This window comes from Telmatherina bonti (assembly GCF_933228915.1).
Source record: "Telmatherina bonti genome assembly, chromosome: 8".
NCBI lineage: Eukaryota > Metazoa > Chordata > Actinopteri > Atheriniformes > Telmatherinidae > Telmatherina > Telmatherina bonti.
In genome coordinates, this window is record NC_136626.1 from 26,737,156 (window position 1) to 26,751,350 (window position 14,195).

The following is a 14,195-nucleotide window of genomic DNA, read 5'->3' on the forward strand; positions in this document are numbered from 1 at the left end:
ATGGGCATTTCTGCATTTTTAAATAAATTGCTATTTTAAATTACCAAATACATACTGTTTAAAATGTTTCATTTTATCAACATGAATTTAAAAAGTAAATAATTATATAAATAAACACAACTCAGACAAAAAAAAAGATGTTATACTCACTAAAGTTTATATATTGCAAGTATTTCTGAAAGCTTTCAGGCATTTTCCAACAGGCTGGGAGAAAATGTTTTAATATTTTAATTTCCAGAAAATTTGGCAGAATCTGTTCATATCTGTTCCGACTTCATGTCAGGACAAGCTGCTGAAGAGAGAAGGTTGGACTGAGCATGTTGTAAATTAAAACCAGAGTACTTGATGTACTATAAAATACATTTTTCCTGCGATTGTAACATATCTCGCATGAACTTTGCAGACTTTTGATCTCGCGCTATTTGTGCAGTGCTCTTTCTGTGGGTGTCACAGGTCTGATGCTGTCTGTGCTGCAGGCAGCTACTGCTTCCTGTACTCAGGCACCACCAGCGGTCAGCAGCAAAGCTTCATACGATAGAAAACCTCACACCCTGAACTGCAACTCAAGGGGATTGCTTTCTGGATCCTGCAGGAAAGCTAGCTGAGTCGGTCTACCGGTGTAGCTACCGGTAAAACCGTGGTGGATAGTTGACTGGTGGAAGCTGAGAAGTGACTGCGCTGCTGCACATTAGGACGGAGAGACGCAGGGCACGATTTTTTTTTCTAGCAGCGTTAGCTAATAGCAGCTAGGTGGCTAATGGGTAGTACCATCAGGTAAATAACCTAAGGAGGCTGGATAAAAGAAACCCGTCTACTCCAAATCCCTTATATAAACCGGAACATTTTCCGACTTTAAACGAGTTTTTTCGGCATGACACTTTTTGCCATATTAGCAAAACTGACATGCTACTGAAAGTGTATTAACTTTGCTAACGTTAGCTAGCCAAGTTCCTAGCCGTCTAGAGCGGATCCTGTTGCTTTTTCAGACTGACTTTCGAAGAAGGAAGAGTCTAACTTAGTGACTGCTCATCTCACTGCAGAAAAGCGTGTTATTGAGAAAGTGATTGACGTTAGTGATAATTAAAATGGCACCCAAAAAAAAACCTGGACCTCTGATCATTGCACCTATTGGCGAGGGGCAGGCCATCTCCAACACCATTGATGCTGCATCCGAGTAAGTACCGTCACTATCAGTCAAAACTAGTTGTACTTGTCTTAAAAGAGTTAGCGCCTATTGGTGTGTCGATTTGAGCTGTTTTGTGTGAAGAGATTGCACGATAAAGTGCCCTGAGTTGCTTAAGTACAGAAGAAGAAAAACAATTTTTTATAGAGTGCATCAACATGTAATGAAAATTCAAGAGTCGCGTGTTAAGTGTTGCCTCCTTTTTTGTCTTTTTTTTTGTCAGTGTGTTTCTTTTTGCTGCAGAAAAAGATAATAAACAAAGAGACTCAGCTTGCTCTTTTTCTGTACGTTTGTAAATTGTAACGTTACCTTCTCACAGAGCCAACCTGGAGGCCTTGCAGAAGAAACTGGGTGAGCTTGACCTAGACGAACAACAAAGGAAACGACTAGAAGCCTTCCTCACCCAGAAAGCCCAGGTTGGGGAGTTGAAGGATGAAGATTTTGACCCCATATGTGAGTTGGGTGCAGGAAATGGAGGGGTTGTTAACAAGGTCCGCCACAAACCATCTGGTTTGGTTATGGCTCGCAAGGTGAGATTTTTTACATTTGTTGCCTTTCTTTATCTCTTTTCATCCCCCTTCATTCTTCGTGCAGCTGGCGCATGACAGTGGGAGGTGGCTCAAAACACATTCCAGCAATGGTTTTGGGAGTGTAAGAGCATCTTAGATTTAATCATAGTGTCACATTGGTGTTGCTGCTTGTGGACCAACATGCATAGAGCTCCTCTGACTTGCATCACTCAATAGCAAAAAAAAAACTTACCTTTTTCTTAAGCTCCATTCAGTTTGAAGACTATAAAATGTAAACTGTATTGGTTTGAGTTTAACATAAAACTGAAGAGAATAATTATTCTCAAATGTGAACTGTCTTATCGGCCAGTATCTTACCAAATATAAACATGTTTTAATGAGTTTATGATGTACTCTGTGAGTTGGCTGTTTAAACTCAAGCAAGCACAAACTTGTAGGCTGTCAGGTCTTTTTTGTTAATTGACATGTTGGTTGAATTTCTTCTTAAACTTCACAAATGTCTGGCAAACAAATTTGGAAATGAGGGCACTTGTTTTATATATTTTGGAATGAACCATTCTTTATGCAAATCAATGTGTGAATTGACTTTAACACACAAAAAAAAGCTTGACACTGTCCTTTCATTTTGTGATCTTTGATTGATAAAACTGCATCTGAGCAACAGTTTACGGTTTATCTTTTCCTCCTCAGTTGATCCACCTAGAAATTAAGCCTGCCATCAGAAACCAGATCATCAGAGAGCTGCAGGTGCTGCATGAATGCAATTCTCCCTACATTGTGGGCTTCTATGGAGCTTTTTACAGTGATGGAGAAATCAGCATCTGTATGGAGCACATGGTGAGACACACAGACCCCCAGCAGGGTATCCTAATGATTGGAATGGAAGCTAGTATTTTTCTTTCCCTTTAGGATTATTAAACAGGTGTGTTTTTTTCCATGTAACTTTTATAAGTCCTAATAAACAGTAGTTACTTTTTGTTCTCTCTAGGATGGTGGATCTTTGGACCAGGTTCTTAAGGAAGCCAGAAGGATCCCAGAAGAAATCCTGGGAAAAGTCAGCATAGCTGTATGTACACAGTTCCATGTAAAATCTATAGATTTAGTCTGTAAAAAAGTTTTTGCTTTTTTTTCTGTGTATTTATGTTCTTATTAATGATTTTACTGTATACGTTTTTAAACTTAAAACATAGCTGCCATTTGAATTTCAAACTGGTATGAACATTTAGTTTCAGTTTTAGGACGTATATCTGAAATGTATACGTCGATGCAGTTGCATTTCGCAATGTGGGTGTTTCTTTTGTGGTGTTGCTTGACTAATTTGAGCTGTTATGTTATGAGTCAGTATATAGCAGTATGGCCTACCTTATCTTGCTCACTTTATTCTTGCATCAGGTCTGAGGAGCAATAGTGAAATTACCTCAAGATCCTTTTATCTTTTTATTTACCTATTCAAGAGAATGCTTCATAAGTGTCTATGGATTTATTGTGCCTTGTGTGTACAAGTTTAAGATGTTTGTTGTCTCATTTCCAGGTGTTGAGAGGATTAGCTTATCTGCGGGAGAAGCACCAGATCATGCACAGAGGTAACAATTTTCTCTTGTCTCTGGCTAGCTGGATTGTCTGCTTGTTCACTCACTCACCACATTGTCTTTGCCACACGGAGGACTTTGTAGTGGATGGGATAGATTGGGCCACAGCATATTATGCTCTGGATATTTAGCAATGTGTTTATATAAACACAACAAATCTAACTTGATAGCACAAGTTTTATGGTTTTGTATTGAGAACTTGTAATTGGCACATCTGTCCACAACATTGGCATAGAACTGAGACAAATCTACACAAAGTCTTAAGTTTTGCTGTATCCACCTACACAAACACAGACTGCTGCTCCAAATTTATCATGGCCCTTAGCATGCCAATTTTGAATTGTAATTATCTCTTATAAATAAATTGAAATTATCTTTCTAACATATTTCAAAACAAAATTGTTTTTAGAGTGGTAGTGGTACTGTATTTGCAGCTCACATACATATATTTAAAAAGTGTGCTACCTTACAACAAATCGCTAACATTTACTATTTATACAAAGAAAAAATAAAATTTTCAAATTTGGCTTCTGTTCATATTTAAATATAACTTTTCAAAGTGTGAAGTTGGCAGAAGAGGAGAAAAGAGACAATTTTGGAAGTTATTGTACAAAGAGAGTATTAAGCAATGGACATTACTATTAGGGCGCATTCACATCAGCGTTTTTTATATGAATCCAAGTCCGTTTGCTCAGAAAGTCCACTTTGTTGGAGGAAATGTGAATGCACAAAACTAATTCTGTTTCAAAGAAGCAGACTCAATCCGTCTAGAAATGCAAGTTTCGGTCCGTTTCAAGCCCACCCAATACAGGAATCAGACTACAAAACAAATTGCATTGTGAGTTCAGCGCACATACTTCACAACCATAACAAATGCATGTGGGATAAGAGACGGCTCTGCACAGGAGAAATGGCTCACAGGGAACACATGGAAGAACTTGGTCCAAGTTCTGGTGGAAATCTGATCAACTGCAGCTGTCATGCAGCTCCATATTTTCTTGCTGTGGTAGAGAGTGAAACACTTTTTTTTTTCCCCTCCCATAAGGTCCTATTTGTTTCAGTTTCTACCTCATTGAGTCAGCTGCTGGCTTTACATTGCAATGCATCATGGTCTATTTTGACCCCTTGCGTACTATTGGTGAACCTTAGGACTTTCTTTTTCTGTACTGTGTAGTCAAACAACACTACAAAATGTCCAACTCAGTAGATGCTGAGTTCTATAGGTAAATGGAGGATTATTTAAATAGAGCATCAGCAAATAACGATGTTCTCAAAATTGTGTGTGCATGATCTTAAGTCACTGCAAAATATAAAAATTGATGAAATCTGTTGCGACAATGCTATAGTCATAGTGTAGTATTTAACATAAATATTTTTGGATATGTTGTTGTTACTATAGTATTAATAAATATGATCATAGTTTCACAGTGACATAAAAATCCGGATTGTACATTTTGAGAGGGGTGTTGACTTCCCATCATCCATGATCTCAGAGATTTGTTAAATTTACTAAATAATTGATGACATTTACCCTCTCTGAGCCATACCTCAGCCCTTCTCATAGTGGCCAAATTTGCTTGGGAATAGAGAGAGATAAAGAGAGAGAAAAAACTACATTATCTAGTCCGTCTCTGGCGTTGCATTTGCTACTCTGAAAAGGGTACAAAACACCAACTAAGTAAATATGATTGTTCTTTTTAAGCTGTGATGCTTTCATGAGATTGCAACCATGAGATCGTCCTTCATGCTAAGATGCAGTTTATGCATCCGAAGCAACAACACAAAAGTTATGATAAACCTAGTAGCTAGGTTGGGGTATTAGGTGTGACAACCATAAACAATGGCTGGTCCAATTTCCTTAATGGTTTTATGTATACTGCCTACATCATCCAATTGGATGAAGTTAGCTTGTGCCTGTTGATAGACAGATGCTTCAACCAATCACAATTTCACATTCACCACAATGCAAGCTTATGTTTGGGCGTATTGTATATGTCATGGAGATAGATGTTAATATTCATTCACTATTCAAATGAAGTTATAAGTCACTCTGTTTTCTAGTGTAAAGCTTTATATGTGATACTTTTATACTTGCACACTGTCTATGGTAGGGCCAGTGCAGCAGATGCTTGTGAAATGTGCTCTTGCACTCAAGCGTGGGCAATGGCGTCATATTGCATTTTCTCTTCCATGGTTATTGCACAAATTCATTGAGAAGCTCCACAAATCCGGACACATGTAATCACAAACTGACCAGTCACGTCAGGTGCCACCTCCCACTGTCATGTGCCAGCTGCACGTCAAGCTTCCTCAAACCAACGCGGAGCATGCGACAGTGACACCATAACCAACCTTATGCAGATATAAAATCCAGCTTAAGCTTGAGCAGTTTTTTCTCAGCAAACCAGTAAGGAGTCACGGGTGTGCCGTTTAGAGAACTACTTTTAAATGTGGTCAGACAGACACTGAGCAGGAACGCAACGTTTCACTGTGTTGCATGGTCGGTGGTACTCCAGGTTGCAGTTGTCTTGAGAGCTCAGGCGGTAATTACAGCCTCTCAGATGTGATTATAGAGCAGCCGCACCCTGTTGACCCCTCCCTCAATCGTTCTACTGTTTCATGCCACTTCTTCTTTTTCAGTTACTCTTTGCATGTCCTTGGTCAGTAGCAGAGGGGAGAGGGTCACACACCATAGAGGACAGATTGCAAGACTCGCCCATACATCATTATTTTTTCAGGATGTTTTTTGGTGATGAATTGGGTTTGTGTAGGACTCTGCTTCCTTTATAACAGGGTTTAAAAAGAGCTGGAGGGTGTTGCGCATGTCATTTGAAGCCATCACAGCACATGGTAGACCTGGTCTGAATATTTCTGTTTTATTGGGTTTAAAAAATATATTTAAAAAACTTGCTGGCTATAGTGGCCTTTGTTCAGCTGTAGCTGGCCAGAAAAATGGGCAGAGAGGAAGGATGACATGTAAAGTGCTTCAGGCTGGGCCTTAAAGGTAGAGTATGTAAGATTTTCAGTATTTTCAAAATAAATTAACTAAAAAAATAACTACAATCATAATTTGATAGTTTTTTTTTTTTTTAAACAAGTAGGTTCCAGTCTGTCCATATTTGATGTGTTATTAAATTACAAGTTTAATTAATGACAAAGACCCTTCTTAAATGTTTGCCTACCAGTAAAAAAAAAAGTGCTTTTTGTCATTTGTCATTAATTAAACTTGTAATTTAATAACGCATCAAATATGGACAGACTGGAACCTACATGTTTAAAAAAAACTTTCTAATTATGATTGTAGTTATTTTATTTGTCAATTTATTTTGAAAATATTGAAAATCTTACATACTCCACCTTTAAACCTGCGCCAATTGTAATAATTTACAGCCTTTGCATATGGAGCACCTGTTCAACCACTCAAGGTACTTTGCTACACTTAAGATTTTCTTTCCATGCACAATATTATGTTTGTTCTCCATCATTAATCTCTACTGCACTTTCTTCTGCCCTTTTGTGAAACATGCAATAATGTGGACTACATACACACATTCATGTTTTTACATTTAACCCCACTGCATTTTTTATTATAAAACTAAGAATTGCAGTACTGTTCCAATTTTTTTTTAGGTCCTGCAGATGTTAGGATTCTTACCCATCACACAATTTAACCAGAAAGGCATCAGATACTTCCCTCATGCATTTGCAGCGCAAACCGATTGAGCCAGACTGAGTAGCAGCAACAAGTTGTCGTGCAATGAATGATATAGCCACCATGTAAACCTTATCTCAGCATCACAGAGTCCATATAGGATTAGACAGTGAGATTGCACAGGTTCAAGGCAAAGCTAGTAGTTGTTTATATGCCCACAACCTACTTAGAAAAACTGCACACATCCATTTAGGAGGCTTTCACCCACTCTTATTTTTAAATGAATTTGTGAAAAGTTCATTTCTTTTCACTTTAATTGCAAAATTCTGTTTTAGCACTACAGTGAAATAAAGTTTGACACTTTTTTTTAGGTACGATACTCTTCTTGCTTATCGACTGTTTACTGCTGTCATTGATCATAGCAAAATGTGGAAGGATGAGCCACTGTCTCTGAAACTGTAATATAAATTGTTTGTTTGTCCCCTCCGCTGTATAGATGTCAAGCCCTCGAACATCCTGGTCAACTCTCGTGGGGAGATCAAGCTGTGTGACTTTGGTGTGAGTGGCCAGCTCATAGATTCCATGGCCAACTCCTTTGTTGGAACGCGCTCCTACATGTCGGTGAGTCAGCTCTGCACGCCTGCGCCCCCACCCCTTTTTCACTGGCCCTATCCCCACTTTCCTTCTCCACTCTCCTGACACGGCTCTTGTTCACTGGTCCCGCCCTCCGCCTTCCTTTCCTCTGGCCCTCCCTCACTCCCCTGCCAAGAAGTGAGGGCCGTGCCCAGGAAAGGGCTCTTTGGCAATGAGGAAGACAACTGTGCTCACACTTTCTCGTCCTTTTATCCCTTCAGTCTCAGACACCTGGTGGGTGCAGTGGTACAATATGCTTTTATTTGTCATTTTCAAATCCTATCCCAACAAGGCATCACGGTTATCACGGCGCCCTGGCTGCTGATTGTCATTGTATACACAAAACAAACACGCACCTGTCATCGCTCACCTTTCTAAACTAAAATGGTCTGAACCTAAATTACCCTCCCAGCAAGTCCTCTCATTTCCTGTCTTCCTACCCTAACCACACCTCACATGTTGCCATAACAGTCCCTCCACCTCTTCCCATTCCTCTCCTCCATAGCCTCTACTTCCTGTACCCCCCACCCTACTCCTTACCCCCCCCCCCCCCCCCCCCCCAGCTTCCCTGTCATCTTGGCACTACCTGCTCGCTCTCTGACGTAATTGTGTGTTTCTTAACAGCCGGAGAGACTGCAGGGCACTCACTACTCAGTTCAGTCCGACGTGTGGAGCATGGGGCTGTCCCTAGTGGAGCTGGCGATCGGCCGCTACCCCATCCCTCCACCAGACGCCAAAGAGCTGGAAGCCATCTTTGGACGCGCTGTTATGGATGGGGCAGAGGGAGAGCCTCACATCAACATGCAGAGGACTAGACCGCCTGGCAGGCCTGTCAGTGGTATGAAACAACAAAAAATGACCAACTTTATTCATTTATTTAGTTTTGCAACACTGTAATAAAACAAACCTATTATTATAAAAGAACTTTTCCTTATAAAGATAAAAATCATGTGTTTTACCACCTTCTCTACAGGACATGGGATGGACAGTCGACCTGCAATGGCTATTTTCGAACTTTTGGACTATATTGTGAATGAGGTCTGAGAAATAACTAATTTGTGCAAAATTAGCATGCTTTCAAGTTGTTCTGTTTCAGATGTATAATACTTGTTTTGTTTTTTTTCCAGCCTCCCCCTAAACTGCCACATGGTGTCTTCACCAATGACTTCCAGGACTTTGTGACTAAATGGTGAGCACTGGGAAGGAGTTCTCCTATTAGCTCTTTAACTCTTAAGTAGCAGTAAAAACATCATTGCTCTGGGTTTGTCACCTCCTAGAAAGATGTGCTGTTGAACCACTCACCCTTATATTAGTGATCAAAACAATCACCAAGTAAGAAAGTTCAAGAAAATGAGCTTTTCTATCTGTTGTTCACAGCACAATACAGACTGATTTTTCTCTGCGTTCACTTTCTTACACAGCAAAAGCAGCTTCAATTGGTGGCGAAAGTGCTCAAAATAAACTCCAGGCACAATCTCTACAACAGGCATTTACCCGTAAAACGTCATACGGCCATAGTTCCCGCAGATGACAGGAGATCACCGCTGCATTTGCAAAGCACATCTGACACGTAACTGATGACTGACACAAAATTACACAATTTTATATCGTTATGGAGATATGAAATTATCTATATCGGGAAATGAGATTTTGGTCATGTCCCCCAACCCTATATTAGATCATTTATATTGTTCCTGTGTTAGAGATATAGTGCTAGCTTTGCTTGTCTTATATATTAATCCAACAGCGTCAACAGGAATGTTTTTTTTTTCTTTCTTTAGACATCCATTAAAAATTGTGAACAGAAAGCTGACAAATGATTTAACAATCCAGCTTGCTTGATGATTAATACAAAGTCCTGAGCTTATTACCATGTATTATGCAACTTCTGTTCAATGTTCTTCGTTTTATCTCAATTTGAATGTTAGAAATGGATGTCAGTAATGTGTTTTGCTTTCTTCTGTTCCTGCAGTCTGATTAAAAACCCTTCTGATAGGGCAGATCTGAAGATGCTGATGGTGGGTACCTGAACTTGGGTTTTTGAAGGCGTTATGATTTGATCTTCAGGCTATTGGTTGTTTTATAATACTACCATTTTAAACAGAAGTTTCTTTTTTTTTGGTTGTAGAGTCACACATTCATCAAGCGCTCTGAAGTGGAGGAAGTGGACTTTGCTGGCTGGTTGTGCAAAACCATGGGCCTCAATCAGCCCAGTACTCCCACCCGCGGCACTGAGTGATCACTTCTCTCCCCACAATGCACTGCCCTGACACATCTCTGTGTCACTCTGCATACAAAATTACTTTGCATACATGTACACACCCCACCAAACATTTCTTTCTCGTTTTTGTCATCTTGTTCTTGGGTGAAAGTTTTTATTTCATGTCCAGCAGCAGGGCCTATTGAGTCATTGTACTGTAAGATCACAGCTTCACCATGGCAGTGTAGAGAGCAGCTACAGCTCATGTTTCGACACTGCTACAGAGGATGTAAAGCACTGAAGGGCTGCAGTGGTGTCAGCAGAATGTTCAGTGAAATTTGTTTTGTTGTTGAATTATCTGTATTAATCTTCTATGGCAAGAGTTTGTGGCTTATGGGGCTCTTCTGATCTGCTAAAAGGATTTGTTGAGCCAAATAAAATGTAAACATGTTCACTCACAAGCCAAATTGGTATATAGGAGGTGGATTTGGCTAGTTGGTTCAAAAATCATTTAATTTTACTTATGCTAAAAAAAAAAAGTTCTCAGCAAAAAAAAAACCTTTCCAATGAAATGATCGAGTTTGTGAGTAGAATGTGGGACACTTGGTGTGTAAGAAGTCATTTTCTACGTTTTGGTCAATAAGAGCTCATTCTGAAGTTCAGCTTATAAACAGTGTCTCAAACCAAAGAGGGTACTCATGACTACTAAAGTTTTTCAATGGCTGATTTTTTTTTTTTTCTTCAAATTGTATTTGTGAGATGAAACGGCATGGTTTGTTCTCTCTAATAGTGTACATGTATTTTTGTTTCCTGAGATCATGATGGGAGTAAGCTGGTGTTTTTATGGAGCATAAACCCCTGCAATGTCAGTATGAATTTTCAATCACGTTGACTGATTTAACTTTTCTTTTTATCTCTCTTTCTTGTTGTTCTGTACCTTTTCCCAGAAGTGTATTTAGTTATATTTTTGCTGTACTGCTACATGTGGCACTCCAAGCTTTTGCTTGAAACAAAAACAATCTAGTGGCTCGCTTGTATAAAAACTTGGGTTGAAATCCTGTTTTTACCCCCCCCCCCCCCCCCCCCCTCTTATTTTGTGATTTCACCTAATTAATTTTGGTGAAATAAAGACTTCAAATGAAATGCCAGATCTGCCAAATGGTACAAAAAGGTCTGATGTAATATTTTAACCTAGGTTGGTGTTGGTTCACATGGTGGTGGTGTTACCTGCTAGCCTGCCGTCTTGCTAGATCTTATATTCTTTCTGCTTATGGCTATCCCCCGCCCATGCATTCGTCAAAAGCAGATGGATGCATTGTCACTTCTGTGTACAAAGCTAAATACAAAAACAACAGGAGTACTATTTTGCAGTCTTAATATACAAATTTCTGATTTATGTAAATGACAAGGAGAAGAATCATTTTATTATAATATAAAATGTGTTGGATATGGTTATAATGTACAAAAAGATTAAAATAAAAGTTATTTGTGAATGTACTATAGGCTACACACTGTTTATTTCCCCATATATAAATCGCTGTGCACGTAGAACTGAAATCTCTGTCTGGTCTGTCTATGAGGGGAATGTATGGATGGATAAATGGAGTAGATATTTACAACAAAATCATGACTGGTTTGCAGAATATTTAAGCAGTGGTGTAGTGGTCCCTCAAGAAGTGGGTATATTCTAAATTTTTTTGCCCTTTTATTAAAAAAAAATAAAAGCAGCCCAGAAAACGCAGTTTCAGAAACAGTGACATGTAGGACTACTCTACATAAATCCATCAGTATATCTGCTCATCGTCACATCATTTCTTCTCCTCGGTTTCAGGAAGAGTTATGGAATAACTAAACCAGTGCTGGCACACAGACTGGAGAGAGACAGGCTCATATATCTATCTATCTATCCATCTATCTATATCTCTATATATATATATATATATATATATATATATATATAATATATATAGTCTGTATAATGTCTATGTTCAGGCTGAAGTTAACGCAGCTGATGGCCAACTGCACCAGTGGATCATACTGGTAAGTTTATCTGAGCTGTTGGGCGATGTAAGTACATGTGTAGGGATGTTTGTAATTGTAAAAGCAGCATCACAGGGGAGTTTAGAAGTGGGTATACTCAATTCTGACTGAAAAAGAAGTAGGTCTACTCCTACACCCGCGTTCACCCTGGACTACACTGTTTTTAAGGTTGTAAGTTGCTGTCTGTGGTGTCCCAAGTTGACCCTCCGGACTACCGTCTTGCAGGCTTTGGGTGTTTCCTGCTGCAACACACCTTATTCTGACAAGTGGGTCAGCGTGTTTGTGTTCAACCATTGAGGAGAGCCATTTAATTTGAATTGGTTGTTGAAACCGGCAGATATCTAAAACCAGAGCTGGACACCCCTGGTTTAGCTTTGTGTGGGAGAGGTTTCATCCCTAAGATGAATGAAGAAGAAAAGCTCCTCACGTTTGAATTTGTGAAACACCTTGGAAATAGTGCTTGTTTTTGTTCCTCAATTTACATACTCGCTTCAGAGTAAAGAGGGGGAAAAAAACGTAATAAACTGCACTAGCGGATACTTTCAGCGGATATTTGTCTGTTCCAGACCAAAGCTGTCTTCAGTGAGGTGGGCGAGAAACTAATGGCGCCATTTAGCGCTTTATTAAGAACATAACACACAGCGCGCGAGCTAAATGCAGGTCTTACAGGGAATAAAAATGGTAAGACGCCTTTTAAAATACATATTCTTTAAGTTTTTTTTTTATTAGCTGCTTTAATTTGTTGACCGACAATACTATGTGGTATTGAAAAAACAAAGCACAAAGTTAGCTTAGCAACACTTACTATACTTAAACTTACTGTTTGTAACAACGTCTTAAGAAAATACATTTTAAGACAGTAAACACGCTTGGGCTACTTATAAAATGTGATTGTATGATTAATAGGTAGCCTACTTTTAAAATAAAAAAATTAAAAAATTCAAACAAAGTTTCCTGATATATATATATATATATATATATATATATATATATATATATATATATATATATATATATATATATATATATATATATATATAATATACTCTGTTGACAAACTGCTCGTTTCAGGTTTTCCAAAAAAAAAAAAAAAAGCCTGATAATTATTGTCAGTACATTCTTTGTTCTGACAACTAAGTCACGTTCGCAACAGCCGCACCTGAGCTGTTAATAATGGAAAAGAAGAGTGAGCTCTAACCTGGTTCAGTACATTATGTTCCCTGACTTTGGCAGAATATCTTTACAGAGACATGTGACAGATGGGTATCAAGCAAGTTCTATGACTTAAGTTAGAAGTAAACACACAAAACACTTTGTAAAAAAAAAAAAAAAAAAAAAAAAAGAATTAAAAGTTTTGTTATGGTGGCATTGTTCTTTATGGGTTATACATAGATCTGAAGAAAGCCTCAAAAAAAAAAAAAAAGTGTGCTGACAAAACGCAGCAGTCTGTCCCAGTTTTAGGATAACTATGAACCTTTCACTCAGCACTGTCGGAAAATAAGCATTTTTGGACATTGATAAGAATCACCAGCACTTTCACACTACTGACACAAATATATAGGCCAGTTGCTATCGCATTTTTAAACTTTACGAAATATATAAATCTTTAGTTTTAAGCTTTTACATGAATTATGAAGTACCATTGCTTTTGGCTAAAACAAATCAAAACCATCATTCATTCAGTAATGACAAATTCAGATCAGATGTAGGGTGTCTAGCAGGGAAGTGGACCAGTTTGAATTGCACTGAACAGTAACATTCCTAAAGAAATATCTGACTTGATCTTAGACTGTGGGTAATTTAGACTAAACTGAATAGAAGTCATCCTTTGTAAATATAGCCTAGAGAACACGTATATCCTGCAGTTCTCATTACACCCAGACACAACTATTTCACCTGTATTCTTTTCATTTAGTCTAGCAAATTATAGGTAGAGAGGGCATCACATGTCTACATACTGCAACTTTTTCTAAAGTTTACAAGAAATTCACTCTGTTCATTTGCAGACGGTGCTGAACAATGCCCTCTAGGCAAGCAATATGTCACTGCCAGTTTTTGTCAAACAGTCCTCTATTCCTGTGAGGTTATCTGTGCAGAAGTAGTCTAGTGTCAGGACTTGCTGCACCGTGGCACTACGGTAGTTACCTGCAAGTCTGAAGTCAGAGGTAGGTGTTAACAGCAACATTTTGCAAAGTGTATCTATAAATATATACTTAAAATGTTGCTGGAAAACTCATTCGAGGTTTGGCGGAGTGTTTTATAGTGCCAGTCTGGTTCAGATTATTGCGAGAAACAACAAATGATGGGACACAAAGTCAAATTTCATTTTGTTAATACCGAAATAAACCAGTGGATCATAAAATAATAA

General features: G+C 38.6%; 1 protein-coding gene across 2 annotated transcripts; it reads left to right on the top strand.

Moving 5' to 3' along the window:
* Positions 1-473: 473 nt before the first annotated feature.
* map2k2a (mitogen-activated protein kinase kinase 2a) lies at positions 474-11,284 on the top strand. 2 transcript variants are annotated; one of them, XM_079244501.1, is made up of 12 exons: positions 474-774; positions 1,041-1,174; positions 1,503-1,713; positions 2,404-2,550; positions 2,702-2,779; positions 3,245-3,296; positions 7,451-7,575; positions 8,212-8,425; positions 8,561-8,625; positions 8,715-8,776; positions 9,560-9,605; positions 9,716-11,284. In XM_079244501.1, the coding sequence occupies exons 2-12, from the start codon at positions 1,086-1,088 to the stop codon at positions 9,824-9,826; spliced, it is 1,200 nt and encodes a 399-aa protein (XP_079100627.1). In that variant the 5' UTR covers positions 474-774; positions 1,041-1,085; the 3' UTR covers positions 9,827-11,284. The 2 variants fall into 2 exon arrangements, with proteins under 2 accessions (XP_079100627.1, XP_079100626.1); XM_079244500.1 differs by having other exon boundaries at positions 474-1,174.
* Positions 11,285-14,195: the final 2,911 nt, after the last annotated feature.